The sequence below is a fragment of the Bemisia tabaci genome, chromosome 8, assembly GCF_918797505.1.
Source record: "Bemisia tabaci chromosome 8, PGI_BMITA_v3".
NCBI lineage: Eukaryota > Metazoa > Arthropoda > Insecta > Hemiptera > Aleyrodidae > Bemisia > Bemisia tabaci.
Window position 1 is genome coordinate 20,246,684 of NC_092800.1, and position 18,605 is coordinate 20,265,288.

At 39.8% G+C, this 18,605-nt stretch overlaps 2 protein-coding genes across 6 annotated transcripts in view; one reads left to right on the forward strand and one right to left on the reverse strand.

The window, feature by feature from the left end:
• The first annotated feature begins 1,266 nt into the window (after nucleotides 1-1,266).
• LOC109035634 (uncharacterized) overlaps nucleotides 1,267-18,605 on the forward strand; it is a 226,466-nt gene continuing 209,127 nt past the window's right edge. Inside the window, exon 1 of one of the 5 annotated variants that reach the window (XR_011900338.1) lies at nucleotides 1,267-1,675. Coding sequence is in view for 1 of the 5 variants with exons in the window: in XM_072303179.1 (XP_072159280.1) it covers nucleotides 1,646-1,675 (30 nt within the window). In the remaining 4 variants the exon portion in view is untranslated. The remainder of the gene's footprint in view (nucleotides 1,676-18,605) is intronic. The other 4 variants (XR_011900341.1, XR_011900339.1, XR_011900340.1 and 1 more) reach the window with 4 other exon arrangements.
• On the reverse strand, nucleotides 8,766-11,909 carry LOC109044578 (uncharacterized). The gene has a single exon (XM_019062386.2). It carries the CDS (start codon nucleotides 11,907-11,909, stop codon nucleotides 11,199-11,201), a length of 711 nt encoding a protein of 236 aa, XP_018917931.1. The 3' UTR covers nucleotides 8,766-11,198.

An 18,605-nucleotide genomic window follows, 5' to 3' on the forward strand; every position in this document is an offset into this window, starting at 1 on the left:
GGTCTAAAACGTCCTCTCGTGTTTACATTTTTTGTGGAGATTCAATTTCGGCGTCGTAAATTCATGCATGAGACGACGCGTGGGGCGGCGCGATGCGCCGAGTGACGCTCCGAGCGCCTGCCGCGTATGCAATTACGACTACAATCTAATCTTAAGGGGATATTCGACAGGGGTTCAACTCAGGGTGGCAAAATTTCGTGAAAAATAAAATCTTGAAATTTCGCGTAAAATACTTCATGAGATCTCATGAAATTTATGAAAATACTAGGTCTTTCTAACGTTTCGCAAAATGTAAAAATTGTGAATTTCTTCTATTTTCGTGTGTTTGAGTGCGGGTTACATATTCTAGCCCCTGAAAAATATGAAATATTTCACAGCCTCGTGAAATTTCATAAAATATTTCATCGCCGCGTGAAATTTAATGAAATATTTCACAGCCGCGTGAAATTTCATGAAATATTTCACAGCCGCGTGAAATTTCATGAATTATTTCACAGCCGCGTGAAATTGCATGAAATATTTCCCTAAATTTTCCGATCTTTCATTTCTTTCTTCTACGTTTCATGCCACCAGTTCAACTTGAGACCTGTGCTAAGAGAGCGCGTTACCGTCGACGGCGCTCTGCAAAGACCGCGAAGTTTGAATTTCCGTGATTTTATCTAAAACTCATCGCAGTTTTTCAAATTTAGAAAGAAATCAGTTCGAGACTCGTATATGAGCTACCTTCCTGAAAAATTTCAGCTTCATTGATGCTATAATAATGCCGGAATTCTGCAGACAGCGATGGAACTGCAGAGCGAATACAGGAGTTAGGCACGGTTCAAGGTAAAATTTTGAAAAAAATAGGCCGGTTGTTGAAATTTGGAATATGATAACCTCTAGCTTTAAATTTGAGCGATATACTGTAAAATTTTCAGCTCAACCAATGCCCAAATAAACTCAGGATCGTGAGAACGGCGAATGCACATCGTTTGAGTCACCATCGACCGCCTCCGTTCCGAAGCATAATGTGAGATAACCAAGCCATAAATTGTACTTGGAAAGAAACTAATTTCTATCTATAGATTTCAGATACCTATTGTCAAATTTTCTGCTAAATCAATGCCCAGATAAACTCGGAATCGTGAAAATGGAGAGTGCAACTCGGATCGATTCACTATTAGCCGCCTCTGTTCAGAGTCAAAAGTCGAAAAAATTGAAATTTTGAAGAGAAAATTTCTAGCTATGGATTGGAGCGACCTACTGTCAAAGTTTCAGCCCAATCAATGCCAAAATAAACTCGGAATCCTGAAAACGGCGAATGCTACCGTGCATTTTACACCACATCTCGTGTCGTGTCTGTTGGCGTGTGCAACAGGTAGGCTAGGTCTCCCGGTCCGGTCTCCGGTTTCCATCATGGTTTCCATAGAAGCAAAGAAGCATCATACTCTACATACTCTGTGCCACCATTATTCTCGGCCGCTTTCCCTCGCCTCGAGGCACGTGCGGTTTACGGTTCTCCTTGATTTCTGTGCGAAATTCAATCGAATTTTTACTCTACTGCTGAATTTATCGTAGTGGACTTTCATCTTAGTTATATTGAGTGACTTAGATACGCTTAGATCTGTTATAAACGTCTTTAACCCTTGATTGGTCGCCCTCACAAATGACATCAGCTTTAGGCCGCTTCTCTCTGGTGAGTCCTTGTTTTCAATTGATAACTCCTAAACATAGTTTATCATTTTATTAGGGGAGTTTTCTTATCTTTGGCACAGTATTTAGTGAGATGGGCTCCTGCACATTTTACTTATCTTGGCTTAAGCATTCATCCGGTCTCAACATGACCATGCCTTTGGCAACGGTGACATTGGGGTAGCCTAAGTGACTTTCGGGGCGGTTCGATCTTAACAACTAAATTAAGTAATCCATTGAGTTTCCTATGATTTTTCATGAATATTATCGTTTGTTTTACATTCCTACAACAATAATTCATGGAGGTGTGCTCCGATCAAGATGATAAACATCATCACAGTTTTCCGACATCAAGTTCAAACCTGTATCGGAGAGACCAACATGTATAATCCTCATTAGGCACGTTCTCAAAGAACGCCGAGTAAACTTCAGTTTGCTTCAAGCCCAGTTGCTTGTTTCAAATCATGCTTACTTTGATGCTACATATGCCACACACACTGGGAACTTGTGAATCAAGGCTGTCGTCGTCCGAACCTGTTTCATGTTTTCGCTTAGCTTTTAGCAGTTGTGACTCGACATTTAGTACGTTTATGGAGGGTGGCAATTTCCTTTTCCAGGACAGCATGGACACTTTCATTGTACTTATTTATTTTAAAACTCCCTGGAAAAATCCACAGAGCCGCGTTTTTCCTGTTTTCTGTATGGGACAAAGGAACAGTATAATACTATTCTTTAGGATGTTTTAGCCCACTGGCCATTTGGTAGTAGCAGAGGGGGTGTATTCATTCTGGGACGGGGTATTGCTTTGGTTATTCTGTAAAGAGAGTAGTTAGTGTCCTCATAAGGTGACAATGACTCCGTGAATTCCTGAAATTATTCGTTCCTTTGTTTCCACAATTTTTTTGACAATATGCGTCCGAGTCTGTGTAACTCTTTCCTGTCTGCTGGGTGTCGCGTGTTGGTCCATTTTTTTCTGGCTGCTCGTTGCTGTTTTACCAGTCTTTGGATTTCCATCGGTATGTTTTGAGTTGGTTTAACTGTTTGGATCTGCGTTGCTGTTGCTTCTGCAAGTGACTCGGTGATGGCCACTGTATTGAAATTTTGAGACTGATATCCTTTGGTGTGTCGCTCTGCTCTTATGGGGGTTTACCTAAAGCAGCTTTCACACCTTCAATCTCTTCTTTCAAATGTATCGCTACTGCAGATGTGTTTGTGATTCTCTCCATTTATAAGTAACTACTTTCCACTCTCCAGCAACGTCTGAGACTTTGTCCCTTTGGCGTATTGACTGTGTATCTATGGTGCGGGCACCTTGCGCTATCTTCACTATCAAAATTGCCTCTTGCACCAGTTCCTGAATGGCGGGAGACTGGTCTATCCCTTCGGCTTGAGACAATGTGGTTTGGCCGTATTCTTCAGCCACAGCTCGCGCTATGGTGAATGGAATCTTCAAATGAGCGGTCTTAAATTCTTCAACCATTGAATCTGGGAGGAGTAGTTTTATCCAATCTCCGCACTTGCCCATGGAGGAAAACTGCCTATAGGCCTTGATGATATTGGGAAAGAACTTGGCTAGGGCGTTCCAGCCCATGAGCTCTGGGTGCAAAACCAACAACTGTTGGACGGTCCTTGCAAAATTTGTAAGCTCAGCGCCCCGCAGGAGTACAAGAACAGTTGACGTAGCGGTTCCAATCGGGCCAGACTTCATCGAGAGAACCCATGCCAGTTTGACCACGTCACTTGAGCTTGACGAATCACCATAAGTAATAAGTTCAAAAAAATTAAATTACATTATTAAGTCATAGCTATTATACTAATGAGACCAGGTGCGAGATGTTAGATGGGGGTGTAGACAACAGAGACAGGATAATCAAACTGCAGCTTGCACAGTAAATTTAAAAATTACTTTAGGTACTGAGGAACATATTAGTGGACCAGATTCCACCAATCTTATTAGCATTTACCGAATTCACAATACAATTATGACCAGACTTATATTTCGCTATGAATAGAACTCAGTTAGGGGGGGGGGGGGGAAGGACTTGGCAATTAATCTAATGTTTATGCGAGGCATGTTTAAGGTTAAAGATTTCCTGATTTACTTGGATGGTGTGTCTGCACTTGAAGCAGTTGCATTGGCGGCCGTAACATTTTTGAGCTCATCAAGGATATCAGTTTCGCTTAAGACTATTTTAACTGGGAAATCCTCATGTACCTTAATAAGGATACTACCTCTTTTTACCCATGCAAATTTAAGTTTCCCCTCCTTTTTGAGTTGCTTCGCAAGCCTCCAAAGGAAATTTCTTTTAGGCGTTAAGTGGTCCTTAACCCAGATTCTAGTACCGTCATTATTCTTATTACTCGCTTTGGTATTTTTAACTAAGACCATGTTCAAAGGCATACCTGTTTTAAATTTCTTCCCAAAGTTCTCTTGCAGCTTTTCTTTCACTTCATAAGAACTAAATTTAACAATAATTTCACGAGGTTCACAAGTGTGGATTTTTGGAAAGTATATAATTAGATACGACATATTAAACAGCTTATTAACATGACACATAATACTTAAAGTATTTACCATCATTTAACACTCTGTCACTGAGTGTGATGGGCACAGGATTTGTAGTTGCTGGTTTAACAGCAGATGGCTGTAACAGTATTTTCAACTGGTGTTGACTTTGATCAGATTTGGGTTCTAGAATATTCTGATTTTTGAGAGTTGTAGAGGCGAGGTTATCGCAAGATTCACTTTTTATGTCAGAATCCTCTAAACTAAAAGAGGCCTTTGTGGGACATTTTTTAATGTGGAGGCGGGTGTGTCTAAAAACTTTACTTGATGAAGTTTGAAGTTCTTAAAAGTTAGGCTCTTCACATTTTCGAATAATTCGTGCAGGTTGCCAGACATCTGTCGGAGTTAAAGTGGATTTTTTCATCAGCTTAAAGTTCTTTGAGGGGATTGTAATTTGCCTAACAGTCAATCATTGATTGCTTTCTTTTTTGAGGAGAGTGATTATATTTGTCGTATCCACTAATTTGGGCTTTATATGATTTAAACTACATGGTAACATAAATTTTCTTTATAAAAAAAAAGCCAATTTGGTGTTGCCAAATGGCAACTAGAGCTAAAAATGGGCTAAGAATGTACCAAAAATGGTACTGATCCAACGTTTTACTGCATGGAGTTGCCTTTTGGCAACCAGCCGAAATTTGCCAAAAAAATTGGAAAAAATGAAAATTTTGAAAAAAGCAAAAATACAGGTGTGATTATTTTTCATACTGTATATTGTGATATTTTTTTCATCAAAGGAGAAAAAAAATTTTGCCATGCAGGTCAGGTTTTCAAACCAACAGGCTTTTTACCTGAGTCGTAGGCAACAATTTTTGGGGGTTGTATGTTATATACGTACTTGTGCTTGTAGGAGCACTCCGGGTACGTGCCAGCATCCATCCGACCCTTCACATACGACAGCCAGAAACGGTTGCCGAAATTGACAGCCTCACAATAGTTTTCGCCCGTGTTAAAACCCATATGGGTAGCTGCCGGGGCAGTAATCATAAGGTCCTCAAAACATTGCACTCCCTGAAAACAAAAAAACAGCAAAATTTATTGCGAGCCTGAGTGAAAGCATAAAAAACATAAATATTATCTTTAATCGATCTTATTCGCACAAGAAATATCTTAAATGACCTAACCGACTAAATTCTGAAATGTTAACGCGACAATAAGACGGAGTCTATTCATTTACCAAAACCGAGTGAAAATTGTAATTTTCTATCTTATTAGTTTTGGGAGCGCCAGCCAGCAGAAGATTGAAGTGCTCGGAACGCCTTCCTGAGATAAATCATCACTCAAATTGAGAAAACTTCCCTGATAAAAGGAAGTTAACATCACATTTGCATGGCATTGACTAGTTTCTATTGTCACCGGGTGCATTTGAAAGTATAAAATCTTATAGAGAAAGTTGTGACGGAAATCAAGGCAACCACTCTCCACTTTCTGCGTTAAGCATAAACAGACTGGTTCGGCACTTGAAGTTCACATTGAAACAATGCAAACGAGTCGGTTTATGACATCATTACCCAGCAATTATCTCGAGAATATAAATTATCTTTCTGGAAAACGGACTGTCACGTTCTAGCTGAACCGGTTTTGGCTCCCGATTCCATATTTGGCACCGTGAACACGATAGTCGGCCAGAATTTTTTGAAAATGGATTTTTTCATCAGCTTAAAGTTCTTTGAGGGGATTGTAATTTGCCTAACAGTCAATCATTGATTGCTTTCTTTTTTGAGGAGAGTGATTATATTTGTCGTATCCACTAATTTGGGCTTTATATGATTTAAACTACATAGTAACATGGTTCTTAAATTACGTGACATGAGTAATTGGCTAGGAGCAGGAGCATCTGCCTTGGGCGTATTGCGATAATTTAAAAGCGCTAGGTGAAAATCTTCATTTGATTCGCTATATTTTTAAATTAAAATTTTAATCGACTGAATAGTCCTCTCTACCTGACCATCATAGATTGAGCATAATTGGGAGAGGACGTATTATGATTAATGCTCCATGGTGATGTGAAATTTTTAAATGCTTCAGAATTGAATGGTGGACCATTATCACTCATAATAGTGGAAGTGATACCATGCCTGGCAAAGATAGATTTCAACACTTCTATCGCAAATTCAGCGGATGTATCGGATTTCATGGGTACAACTTCAGGAAATTTTGTATAATAATCAACAGCAACCAAGTATTTGGATTTGCTACGTTCGAACAAGTTAATACCAATTTAAATTGGTATTAACTGAAAACTGGTACTGGTACTGGAAATTGGTATTAACTGGTTTGGCTGAAAATTTTCAGCCATGGAGTTTGTGGAATTTCGTGTGGTGTTAAAGGTTGTTACCTGTTGGCATTGAAATATTTGATACATGCGCTGCACTCATCAACTAAATTTTTTAGTTCTGATTTCATAATAGGCCGGTAAACCACATGTTTGGTTCGACGATAAGATGACTGAAAACCGATGTGTCCTTGATGGATAACTTTTAAAATTTTAGGTTGCAGCGATTTGGGAACAATGTGTGGGAACAACTATGGTAAATATCCCAATTGTGGCCACCTTAAGGAAAATTTCTCGATAAAAAAAATCATACAAATGAAAGTTGTGATCAAATTTAAACTTTGTTTGGGGCAGGGCCTTCAAAATATGTTCTAGTTTGGTAGTAAGGATGTTTTTAGATAATAGAGCGTGAGGATTTTTTTTTTTTTTTTAATTTATTTAAGAGAAAAAACGTGAATGTACCTATTATGGCCACTTCAAATGTCATTTCGTCCCCATTATAGCCATCCCCTCGTCCCCATTATGGCCTCTCAGATTTTCTTTTGTTTTATATTTGATTATTAATTTTAAAGTTATAAATTATACGTTCATGGTAATGAGAGAAGATCATAGAGTTGAAAGAACAAATATTTTATTATATTAAAGTAACAAAAATACTGGAATAAAAATAATTTTCACAAAATTGTTTGCTGAATTTCTTTAGGAACTATCAAAAAGTCTCTGGTAATCAAAAGTAAACTTTAAAGGGCATTGAAAGCTCATTTTGAAAGTTACATTTAAAAATAAATTAATATGCTTACACTTATTGAGTTATAATCTTTGAGCAAACTCAGAATTTTAGTTTATAGGTAACTAAAAAATCTTTGAGCAAACTCAGAATTTTAGTTTATAGGTAACTAAAAAATAGCACCTCTGACTTGTAAGAACACTTAAAGTAAAGAAAGTAAATGAGCTTATTACGTTTTACGTAAACTGCATAGCAGAACACGTTGCACTTAATAGTAAATAAATAAGAGAGTATATAAATAAGGAGATCAAGCAAAGAAATTTATCAGAGCAACGCTTTTGCTAACAATCCTGAATGGCACTTAAGTTACCTAAAAGTAAGAGAATATCAAACCATGAGTCAGTGTCTGAAAAACCGACCATTCTCCGACCTTCCTATAGCCCAGTTTTTTGGAATAATTTTTGCAATTTCGTTTGGTACTCGTGTTCATTTAAAGACAATCAAAGGATCCACTATGTTACCAGCAGCATTTGCAGTCATCATAACAGTGAGACATTCTTTTTCATCTGTATTTACCACGTGATAAACACATTTTTCACCTCTGGCAACAATGACTTTAGAGCCTTTCGGATTTCAAAAAAAAGCAGCTTCATCTCCATTGAAGATCCGTTTGGGGTCTGTTATTACACTATTACCTTCAACAACAGTATAGGTGCTGGGCGTTCCGGATCTATCTCTGTTTCCTCCGGGTTAAAAAATTCTGTAGGCTTGTCAGGGTTAACTAAAAACTTCCTCGTTTTCAGATACGCATCCATGGTTCTATTTCAGCATGCCAATTGACTAGTTGTTGTTTGGTGACTGCATGCCTAGATCGTGTTAAATGCGTAAACGCGGTCCTAATAATCCTGTGCATTTTTCTGACGAAGAGACTGTTTCACGGTTAGTTCTGGTTGTGTCTTCACTCTCTTTCGTTTACCTTTCGAAAACATTCCAGTTTTCCCTTCTTCAGGAGAACTTTCTTACCCAAAGGATGTGTCGTGTGTAGCTGGTTTCTCAGCCTGATTAAAGGCCCCTCCTAACAGACCTTCGTCCGCTGAACGCTTGCTTTTGTCCCTATGTTGTCCCTGAACAAAGCGTAAAACTCCCAACTGGGCGATTCCTCAGTTTTTCCATCGATCTCTCTCGCTTCACCAGTTTTTAATAAGCGCAAACGCATGTTTTGATAGGTACTTTTGAGATTACGATACTTGGCATCGCAAGCAGGACCACTGACAAAGTATCCTTGCTCAGCCATAGAATTAGCGATGGAAACCCACAGCTTACTCTTGGCAGTTGGCGGTGGAGCAAACTGTTCTTCTTTTTCCAATCGCAATTTCAGCAGGAGCTTGATGGAAGCACTTTTCCACTTGAACGAAGGCAAAACCTCACCTGAAATTCATAAGAAAGAAAACTGTTAGAATCAATAGATTACGAAGCAATACTGAAACAGCAATTAATCCCTTACTGACCCCAAATTGATTTATGGAGTGGATGCTGCCAATATGCGCCAAAAAAAAAAAAAAAAAACAATGAGGCTGCTGGAAAGGAGTTACATTTTTGAACACAAAAAAATCCATTCTCATTTTATTTATGAACGGAATTGAAATAAATTCATGCTCTTTAGAGACTTTATTCATATGCCTCAATAGGATTCAGAAGATGCACAATTTACGAGTTCATCGCCCCCAATTATTGATGTTGTGCTGCATTATCACTCAAGTTCCACTGCTGCTTCTGCAGCTACAGTTTTCTCATGCTCAACTTTCCATTGTTGCAAAACATTGCAAAACAAACCTATTTATCTTAAACTTTTGGAATGCAATCCTCCGAAAATTGGAGCATCTTACCCCATTCTGAGTCGCACATTCAATCCAAAAAGTAGACCGTTTCTGACGGAAATTGCATGTTTCACTTTGAAAAATGGTTTAGCATGGATATTACACATTTTAATTGTTGCAGGCCAACCCTTAAAGTAATGATCTTTTAGAACATTTAAGACTACATCATTTTGAGTCTCGGTTTTAAATTCATCAAGTTTCTTATCACTAAAAGACATAGCAACGGTTTCATCGAGTAAGGCTATTTGGCCATCTAATTCAGATTGAAGTTTTTCAGAGAATTCTAAGGTTTCCTTGAGAGTTGATTCTCAAGTGGTTTCGGATTCATTGATTTCTTTAAAAATATCAATGAAGCCTAGTTGTTCTGCGAGAGCAAGACCTATTATTGGAGAACATGATAGTTTAGTTACATGGAAAATGTCATTGAAATTCTTATCATTGTACATAAAATTTAATTTTTTCCGGTAATGAATAGTGTTTCTCATGCGTGCTCATGTCGTGACCTGAAGACTTGCCAATATTACTTTTTTGGGGGGCATCCAAGTTGCAAACTGCTGACATAGTAGCAATGTAAGTGCGTAATCCGCGACCAGTGAGGTGGGCGGGGTTCTTCGATTGTACTGGTCCAAACCTACGCTTGTTTTCCAACGAACTTCACAGGTAGAACCGGAAAGTACAGGTCAAAAGGCGGCAAAACTTTGCACATGATGAGCCCGTTGTATTGCTCTATGTTTGCAGTGCACTGATCTCCTACGAGAATTCTTTTTGGGTGGCCGACCGGAAATGGACATTATCATAGCCTTTTCCGTAATGGCTCAAGGCTACGATCTCTGAAAATTGTTTTTTCGGGTTCAGCAAAATTTGGAAAAATTCGGCAATGCACTCATCGCCTCTAAAAATGTGTAGTCTACGACCGCACACGAAACAATCATTTTCCGCATTTAAATCATCGAGGCAGCGGTAGTAGTGTTGTCGTGCGACACACAGATTAGGACGATGAATGAATTCCCCCGGTGTTTCGCTTGGAGTGCTTTGAGTGCATTCTAAATTTTCTCTCTAAATTATTGGGTAAAATTGTCGGGTGAATTTTCTTTGGATGAATTTTTGGTGGTTTTTAGGGTGAAAAGAAGTCTGAACATTTTGGCTATTGGGGTAAAAAGTTTGGGCGAAAAGGCCTCCTACCGATGGTGGCAGCTTGCTGGGGAGACAGGTTGTCGCCCACCTGGCACGGGGCGTGGACTTTGTTAGCGCCAAAATCAGAAGTCCATACGGTGGCGGGCTCGAAGACATGCAAGTTAGCTATGTAGCCATGGGAGGCGTATGCTCCCGCATTCCTCTCGAAGGTGGTTTTCCCTCCATTACCAACGTATGCAGCCCTGGAATACCGAGGCGCATGATCCGCCAAGTTTAGTTTAGATTTGTTACATTTAAATGAAGTAATCGCTGAAAAATTCCTTTAAGACGCCCGAAGGCAAGTTCTATTCGAACGCGCACTGAAGAGATTTCGTTATTGCAAGTCATCTGCTGAGGCGTGAAATGACCATTGTCTTTAAACACTGGGATGGTATAAGTCGTACATGTGTAAGCTGAATCGCAGAGGAAATGACTACCTGGTGGCAGATAGTCGTCTCTGTTTTCAGCTAGAGCAATTCCAGTTGGACCATACCCTGGCATCATGTGACAACCCAGGGAAGCCGCAGAATGCATCAGTGAACTTTAAGAGGGAATCACATACTGAAGAATATTGGGGGGGATCAGGAACCTTACAGGAACCGCAGGAGAAGTAATACTCACTTTTGGGTGGGAATAAACTTTTATCAGAAGAAAAAACTAAAGAGAACAACAATCCAAGACTTCCACTTTTTTCGACAACTTTTTAGGTTAACATTATAAACTTTTTTACAAAAGAAACTCCTCCCTTTCCGAAGCTCCATCAGCTGATGCCGATCGGGGCTTGGACATCCAGCCCGCCCTGAACCCCTTTAGGGGTTCAGACCGAGACAGACGTCCACCCCCTAAAGGCATCATCCTGAAGAGCCCAGAAAGGGAGGGTATTAGCACCGAACCAGGGGAGGGACCTAATTAAATATCGAGGATGGCCCCTCCGCCTGGGTTCAGGCGGGCCACAGCCCAAAGGTGTCTTGGTAGGGTTAACTTAATAGCCTCTATCCTTTCTGCTAGCGCTTCAAACGACAACGATTCCAAACCCATCTGTCCCTGCCTTGCCTCACGTCTCTCTTCTTCTCTCCTCTGTGGTCGTCTTTCCGCCTCTTCTTCTTCCTCACTGTCCTCATTCAATACATTTCTATTCGTTGGTGGTGGCCGTAGGGCTTGGTGTAACTCTTCCATGGCCCGATCCTTGACGTTATTCGCCAGCGAAACTCTGCAGATGGGACAACTTTGTAGTCGAACCCGGCATTGATGACAAATTCGATGCCCGTTACTGCACAACTCGAATGGGGGCTCAGCGGTGAATAAACAAATGGGACACTTCATAACCGCTCTCCATCGTTTCAAAATTCGCGTTCGATAGGATCGTGATCGCTGCATATTAGCATTAGGATCGTCTTCTTTTTTGCCGAAGGGAGTTGAAGCCTCAGTCTTATCAGGACCAGATTTGGGAAGTTCATTTTCGGAGGGGTTGGGGACGGGGGATTGATGTCTTGACGGGGCAGGTAGAGGGAAGCCATCCTTTAAAGGGGTCGGGAGGGAGCGTTCATCCTTTGAGGGGGTCGGGAGGGAGAGTTCATCCTTTGAGGGGGTCGGGAGGGACAGGAAACCGTTCTTCTCCATTCTAGAAAGTCAATGTTAAGGGGACATTATTGGCAACGGGTACAATTTGATTACAGGCCTCCTGAGCATTCCCGTGGCAGTAATTACTTCAGCCACCCTTACATGCCCATCAGGATCTGGGAAAATTTTAGCAATTCGTCCTCTTTTCCATGTGAGCGGGGGTGCCTGCGCATCGTGAATCAAAACTAACGTTCCTTCCTTTATACTCTTGGTGACTTCTAACCACTTGGACCTCTCTTGCAACGTGTGGAGATATTCAAAATGCCATCTTTCCCAAAAAGCCTGTGCAAAGAACTCAACGTACGTCCACCGCTGCAAGAAAGGGGGGTTTTCAATATCGTACTTTTTCTCCGGAAGAGAACTTAAAGGTCTTCCTATCAAAAAATGTCCAGGGGTGAGAACCTGCAAATCCCTGTGATCGGAAGACAGCGGAGTTAATGGCCGCGAATTGAGAACTGCTTCAATTCGTGACGTCAGAGTCTGAAACTCCTCCTGGGTGAGAACTGTCAAACCACAAACCCTTTTAAAATGATATTTGAAACTCTTAACTGCTGCTTCATAAAGTCCCCCTAAATGAGGTCCCATTGGCACGTTAAAGTGGAATTCAACCTTATTGTTCACAGAAAAATGGATCAGCTCCGGCTCTGTTCCCGATATAAGTTTCAAAAATCTATTTGCAGCTCCTGTATGGTTACTGGCATTATCACAATAAATATAACTTGGTAACCCCCTTCTTGACACGAAACGCTGCAAAGCAGCAACAAAGGCATCAGTTGTTAAATTTGACACCATTTCCAAATGAACAGCCTTTACGCTCATACAAACAAATACACAAACATATACGGCAAACACTCGAGCGAATCTAGTTTGATGGATCTTCACTTGGAATGGGCCACAAAAATCAAGAGCTGTTTTAAAGAAAGGGGGGCTTTGTTGAACCCTGGTTGCGGGGAGATTTCCCATGAGAGGAGGGGAGACACTTGACGGCTTTACCCTGAAACAGGCGATACACTCATTCACAACCATCCGCGTCAGTCGCCTGGCAGCTAAAATCCAGAATTTCTGCCTTAGTAGCGATTGGAGTAATTGTGATGGTGCATGCAAATTTTTCCGGTGATAATAAACAACTAATAATTTTACTAACGGGTGACGCGACGGAAGAAGTAAGGGATAACGCACTGATTCTGGTACTGTTGCATGCGCTAGCCGGCCTCCAGCGCGCATCAAGCCATTTGGATCTAAAAATGGTGTCAACCGCTTTACCGCGTTAAATTTCGATGGTAAACGTTCGCCTTTTTCTATCAAAAGTCTCTCCCCCCTAAAACTATCCTTTTGAATTAAAAGGAGAGTTTTTGTTTCCGCTAACTGTAACTCCTCCGCAGTAAATTTTCCTGTTTTAATCTTTTCCAATTTTTTAATATTATCAACTAATAATATTTTTCGGACCAGAAATCTACGAACATAAGCCATAGCATTAATTGTTTTTGTCCACGTTGACAAATGAGGTATTTTTATTTCCTCATCTTTAATTTCCTGTTCTATTTGTTTCACAATTAAGGTGGGACTTATTACTTTTAATTCCGGTAATTTTTGGCTGGATGGTAACGTTGTAATAGACTCCGGCCATTTCTCTATTTTCTCTTTCAGCCATTGTGGTCCCTCCCAATAGAAATAATTCTGTAATATTTCCTTAGGTAAAAGACCTCTACTTGCTAAATCCGCCGGATTATCCTTACCTTCCACATGTTTCCAAATAACTTTTTCCTTTAATTCTTGTATCTGTACCACCCTGTTGGAAACAAACGTTTTTAACCGATAACTTGGAGTCTGAATCCATGTCAACGCAATTGTTGAATCAGACCATGAAAAAATTTGTTCAACACCAAAAAACTCCTTCAATTTAGGAACATACTTTTTTATCAACGTGGCCGACAACAATGCTGCACAAAGTTCTAATCTAGGTATTGATATCTTTTTTAAAGGCGCTACTTTTGATTTTCCAAAAACTAATTGAATCTTTGCCTTATGATTCTCTTCAGAAGGTAGAGGTGGTATCCTTACATACATCAAACTTGCTATGCCAGCCTCACTCGCATCACAGAAACAGCATACTTGCACCTTCCTCCCTTCAGTGTCAATAAGCCTTGGGATAGATATTTTACTCAAACAAGGGAGTTGGTCCACGAAATTTTCCCATTTAAAAATTACCTCCTTTGGCAAGGGATCATCCCAGTCCACACTTATCAACCATAATTCCTGCATAAATACTTTTACCTTAAAAATGACTGCTGTCAGCCAGCCACAAGGATCAAATATTGAAGCAATAAGAGAGAGTAAGCTCCGTTTTGTGGTTGGAGCTGGCATACTAATTATTTTGTAAGTGAAGGCGTCTTTTTCCGGAGACCACTGAATACCAAGAATTTTATGTTGTGGATCCTCAGGGTTCCCTTTTGGCATCTCAAGATCACCTATGGGAAAACCCTCCAAAACATATTGTGAATTAGAAGTCCACTTTCTCATAAAAAAACCTCCTTCTTCTAACAATAAGATTACCTCTTCAAGCAATTCCCGAGCTTTTCTCTCATCCCTCTCTCCATGTATCAAGTCATCCATATAAAGACTTGCGTAAAGAGCTTTTGCAGCTCTAGGGTATTTATGACCGTGGTCTTCTATTAATTTTTTTATTGTTCGAATCGCCAGAAAGGGGGAACAATTAACTCCGAAAGTTACTGTAGTCAAAGCATATGTTTGAAGAGGTAAATAAGGCTCAGATCGCCACAAAATTAATTGATACAAATGATCACATGGGGCTAACTCAATTTGTAAGTACATTTGCTTTATATCCCCCGAGAAAACAGTCCTATGTCTACGAAAATTTAACAAAATAGTCGGTATCTCTTCCAATAAAGAGGGACCAGGTAACAATAGGTCATTCAAAGATAACCCGTTTGAAGTCTTCATGCTAGCATTAAACACCGTTCTTAATTTTGTTGTACTTGAGGTTTCGTTTATCACTCCATGATGACTCATATAGAAATGTGGCACCTCTGTAGAAGGAGTAGGAACTGGCTTCATATAGCCATTTTCTAAATAATCGGACATAAATTTAACATACATTTCTTTTAATCTGGGATTCTTTTGTAATCTTGCCTCCAACTGATGAAACCGTTTCAAAGCAATTGAACGAGATTCACCAAGATGGGACGCTTGGGGGCGGAAGGGTAGGCGAACTTGATACTTTTTGTTCGGAAGCTGAATTGTAGTCTCCTGATAGAACTTTTCAGCAAATTCATCTTCCGGTTTCCGAGCCAACGGTGGATCGGCTTCTTCCATTTTCCAAAAATTTTCCACTTGACTTTGAATGTTACAACACACAAGCACTGTGGATGAAGTACATTCTGGAGGGCGCAATGGCTCTGAATGCATGGAAGGGAGAGGGTTAAAAGACTTCCCAATAACGACATATCCAAATATAGTCGGAATTAGGGCAGGAAGTGACGGACCGAGAGTTATCGGACCTCCTGTAACTATTACAGCATACAGGTCGATTCCTAATAGCAGGTCCGGTTTACCAGGTGCATCAAATGTTTCATCTGCTAAAGGATAATTTCGCAAAAGTTTTTTAAGTTTCGGATCCAGAGGAACAGAGGGCAATAATCCCGTTATATTTTTTACCACTGTCATAGGGTAATCCGGTGCCACGACCTTTCCTCCCGGCGTTGAAATAGTTATTTCAACAGATCCCTTGGTCTCAACCGGAGTTTCTGACAAACCAGAAACTGATGAGCCGTTAAGGTTTGGTTTCAACTTTAATTTTTGACAACATTCCGCTCTTAAAATTCCTTGATCCGCTCCACAGTCGAGAATAGCTCGAGCTAACAGCGTTCGGCCGTTTTTTGCCGTTAATAAAACCTGAATTGTTGGAAGGATCGCTGTACATTGTCTAGTTTCACTCACATGACAAGTGACATTTACATTATTTTGGTGTGAGGAGGAACTAAGAGTCGAAGTAGGGTCCATTTTTCCAAGAACTGATTTCTCCGATGCTGGGGTATGTTGGTACATCTGAGTAGGCAATGCGGTATTCTGAGCTACGTGCAATTTTGTATGATGACTTTTAGAACAAATACTACATTTTTTGCTCTTACAGTCTTTAACGCCGTGAGAGTTAGAAAGGCAATTGAAACAAAGTCTGTGCTGAACCACCAAATCCCTTCTAGCCTCAGCACTCATATTATTAAATTTTCTACATTGCGCCGTAGCATGGTTTGGATTTGGTTGGCACTGAACACATTTAAAGTACGGTGATAGCGAATTCCCCGGTTTTGAATTATTACCATTAATGTTTGTAGAAGGTTTGAATTTTTCTGTACGAGAAGATTCATCTGAAATTTCCAACTTGAAGAGCTCTCACTGGTGGCCCAGTGACAGGTTTTTGACACTTTTGATTTGGCTTTTGCCTATTTTGTTCACTCTCTGAAAACTGAGAAATTTCCGTATGCAAATATTCACAAATTTCTTCCACAGTTGGCATTTTTGTTTTTTCGTCCCGAAAATCTTCAAACCTCCTTTTATGGTAATTGTTAAATTTTCTCAATAATACAACTACTAACAATGAGCAATAATTTTCTGGTTTCAATCCCAAAGCTTCCAAAGCTTGCATGTTTTCTTTTATTTTAGAATAAAAAAGAGATAAATTTGTAGCTGTTAATTCAGGCAAATCTAAAAGACTAATAAGATGGTGAGTCAACAACCTTCTTTCATTACGGTAATAATCAACTAATAATTTCCACGCCACTAAATAGTTGTCCGAAGTAAGTTCCAAATTTTTAATTAATCTAAGAGGTTCATCATCAAGCTGTGCCAGCAAATATTGGAATTTTTCATTGTTACTTAAAGCAGTTGAATTATGAATTGTGGCTTCAAATAAGCCCTGAAACACTGACCAATCTGATAGATTCTTTCCATTAAACCTCGGTAATTTAATTTTTGGCAACTTGAGATGAGCCCTAGATGCAGCCGCGGAAGAATTAAATTTTGCCGAGCAAGCATTATTCAACCCTTTTTTTGCTTTAAAAAATAGACTTTGAGCTTCATCACTTATTGCAGAAAACTTCCGTTGATAATCAATTATGTCCTCTTTGGAGGCACCTGTTTCAAGAATTTCACTCTGGATTTGGTCAAACATATCCTGGAGTTTCTTTAATCTTTCTACTCTAAATTCAAATGATTCATAATTATCAGGTGTTATATTTTTCGAATTTTCCAAGATAGTTACGGCCTCCTCCAAAATGCAATCTCTTTTCCTATTTAAAAATGAATGTTTACTATTATTTTCCGCCGAAGCATAAACAGAAGAAGGGGAAGGAATAAGTGGTGAACCTGAAAAATCTCTGTTCGGAGCCGCAAAGGTCGATTTATTTACCTTCTCTAATTCTCGATTTTCTATGAGAAGAGTATCAGAATCACTATCAAAAATATTAATTAGAGGTTGTTGTTGCTCAACTCCACCACGTTCACGATTTAATTTTGACAATGGATATTCAAATTCACTACGAAGAAATTTTGCATACTCAGAATCCATAATGTTATCCGCACTGCAAGTTCTCACCCCCAGTTCAAATTTTGCCTGTGAAAAAGTAGGTAGCATTTATTTCTCAACCTCAAAAGAAATTACAGTTTGTTTTTTTTTTTTTTAAAAATAAAAACCGGCAACTCTCAATGTCGGTCGGAAAATGACACAGTTTATAATCACAGCTGTTCTCAATTTATAGATCTAGTTACTACGGCAATGAATCAATTGTTGAAGGTTATGAAGAAATAATATAAAAATCCCCTTTGAGGTTAGGAAAAAATTTTCACAAAAAAAATGAAAAAAGAAAAAATGGAAGAATATCACCAAAAGTGAGTTAGGATCAGGTAACACTAGCTAGGATTGCGAGGTCAGGGCGAAATTGACAGCTCTGGACAGGGGACACTGCTTCCACAGGGCTGGGTTCAAGACTCAGGAATCGGAATTGGGACTTGGCAGGGGAGCGGGGTTGAGGTTATCTCGAGGCTGCTCTTTTCCACAAGTAATATTTCCTCAATTCTGGGTCGAAAATATCCGCGAACGAGGGACCATGAAGAATATTTTAAAATAATGGTCTGAAAAATATACGGTTTCGGGATGTTGCAATTTTTCTAGCGCAAAATCTGGAGCCGTCCTATCTTCCTGAGAGTAAGTGATAACACCTATGGCTTGAGGCTTCACTTTGACAGCCGTAATAAAACTGCGATCATATTTATCATATATAATTTCAAGTGGCATTGGGTCGCGTTGCTCCGCTTTGAAGATGATAGGACACCGTACGGGCAACTGGATGTATATAACTTCGTCAGAGCCAATAGAGGCTAACTTATAGTGTAGATCACAAGTGGAAAGATGCCTTTCCATCATTGCTATACTATAGGTGACCGACGTTCTAGGGTTATACACTTTTCTATTATTATTGATCATAAACTGTTCGGTGTTAGTCCAAAACCTATTCCCATCAACGAAGAAGGTTAGGCTTGGTAAAGAGACACATCTCATTCCGTCGCGAACGTAAAAGAAACCAGGAGCGACACCAAAAAGTTCGCTACGCTGGATGTAATATTCTACGAACTCACGCACCAGTGCAACCCATCGTTGAGGTTGTACGGGGGCGAGAATGG

Excerpts from the sequence above, each read along its gene's own strand:
- LOC109044578 (XM_019062386.2), bottom strand. The coding sequence starts at position 11,909 with ATGGAGAAGAACGGTTTCCTGTCCCTCCCGACCCCCTCAAAGGATGAA.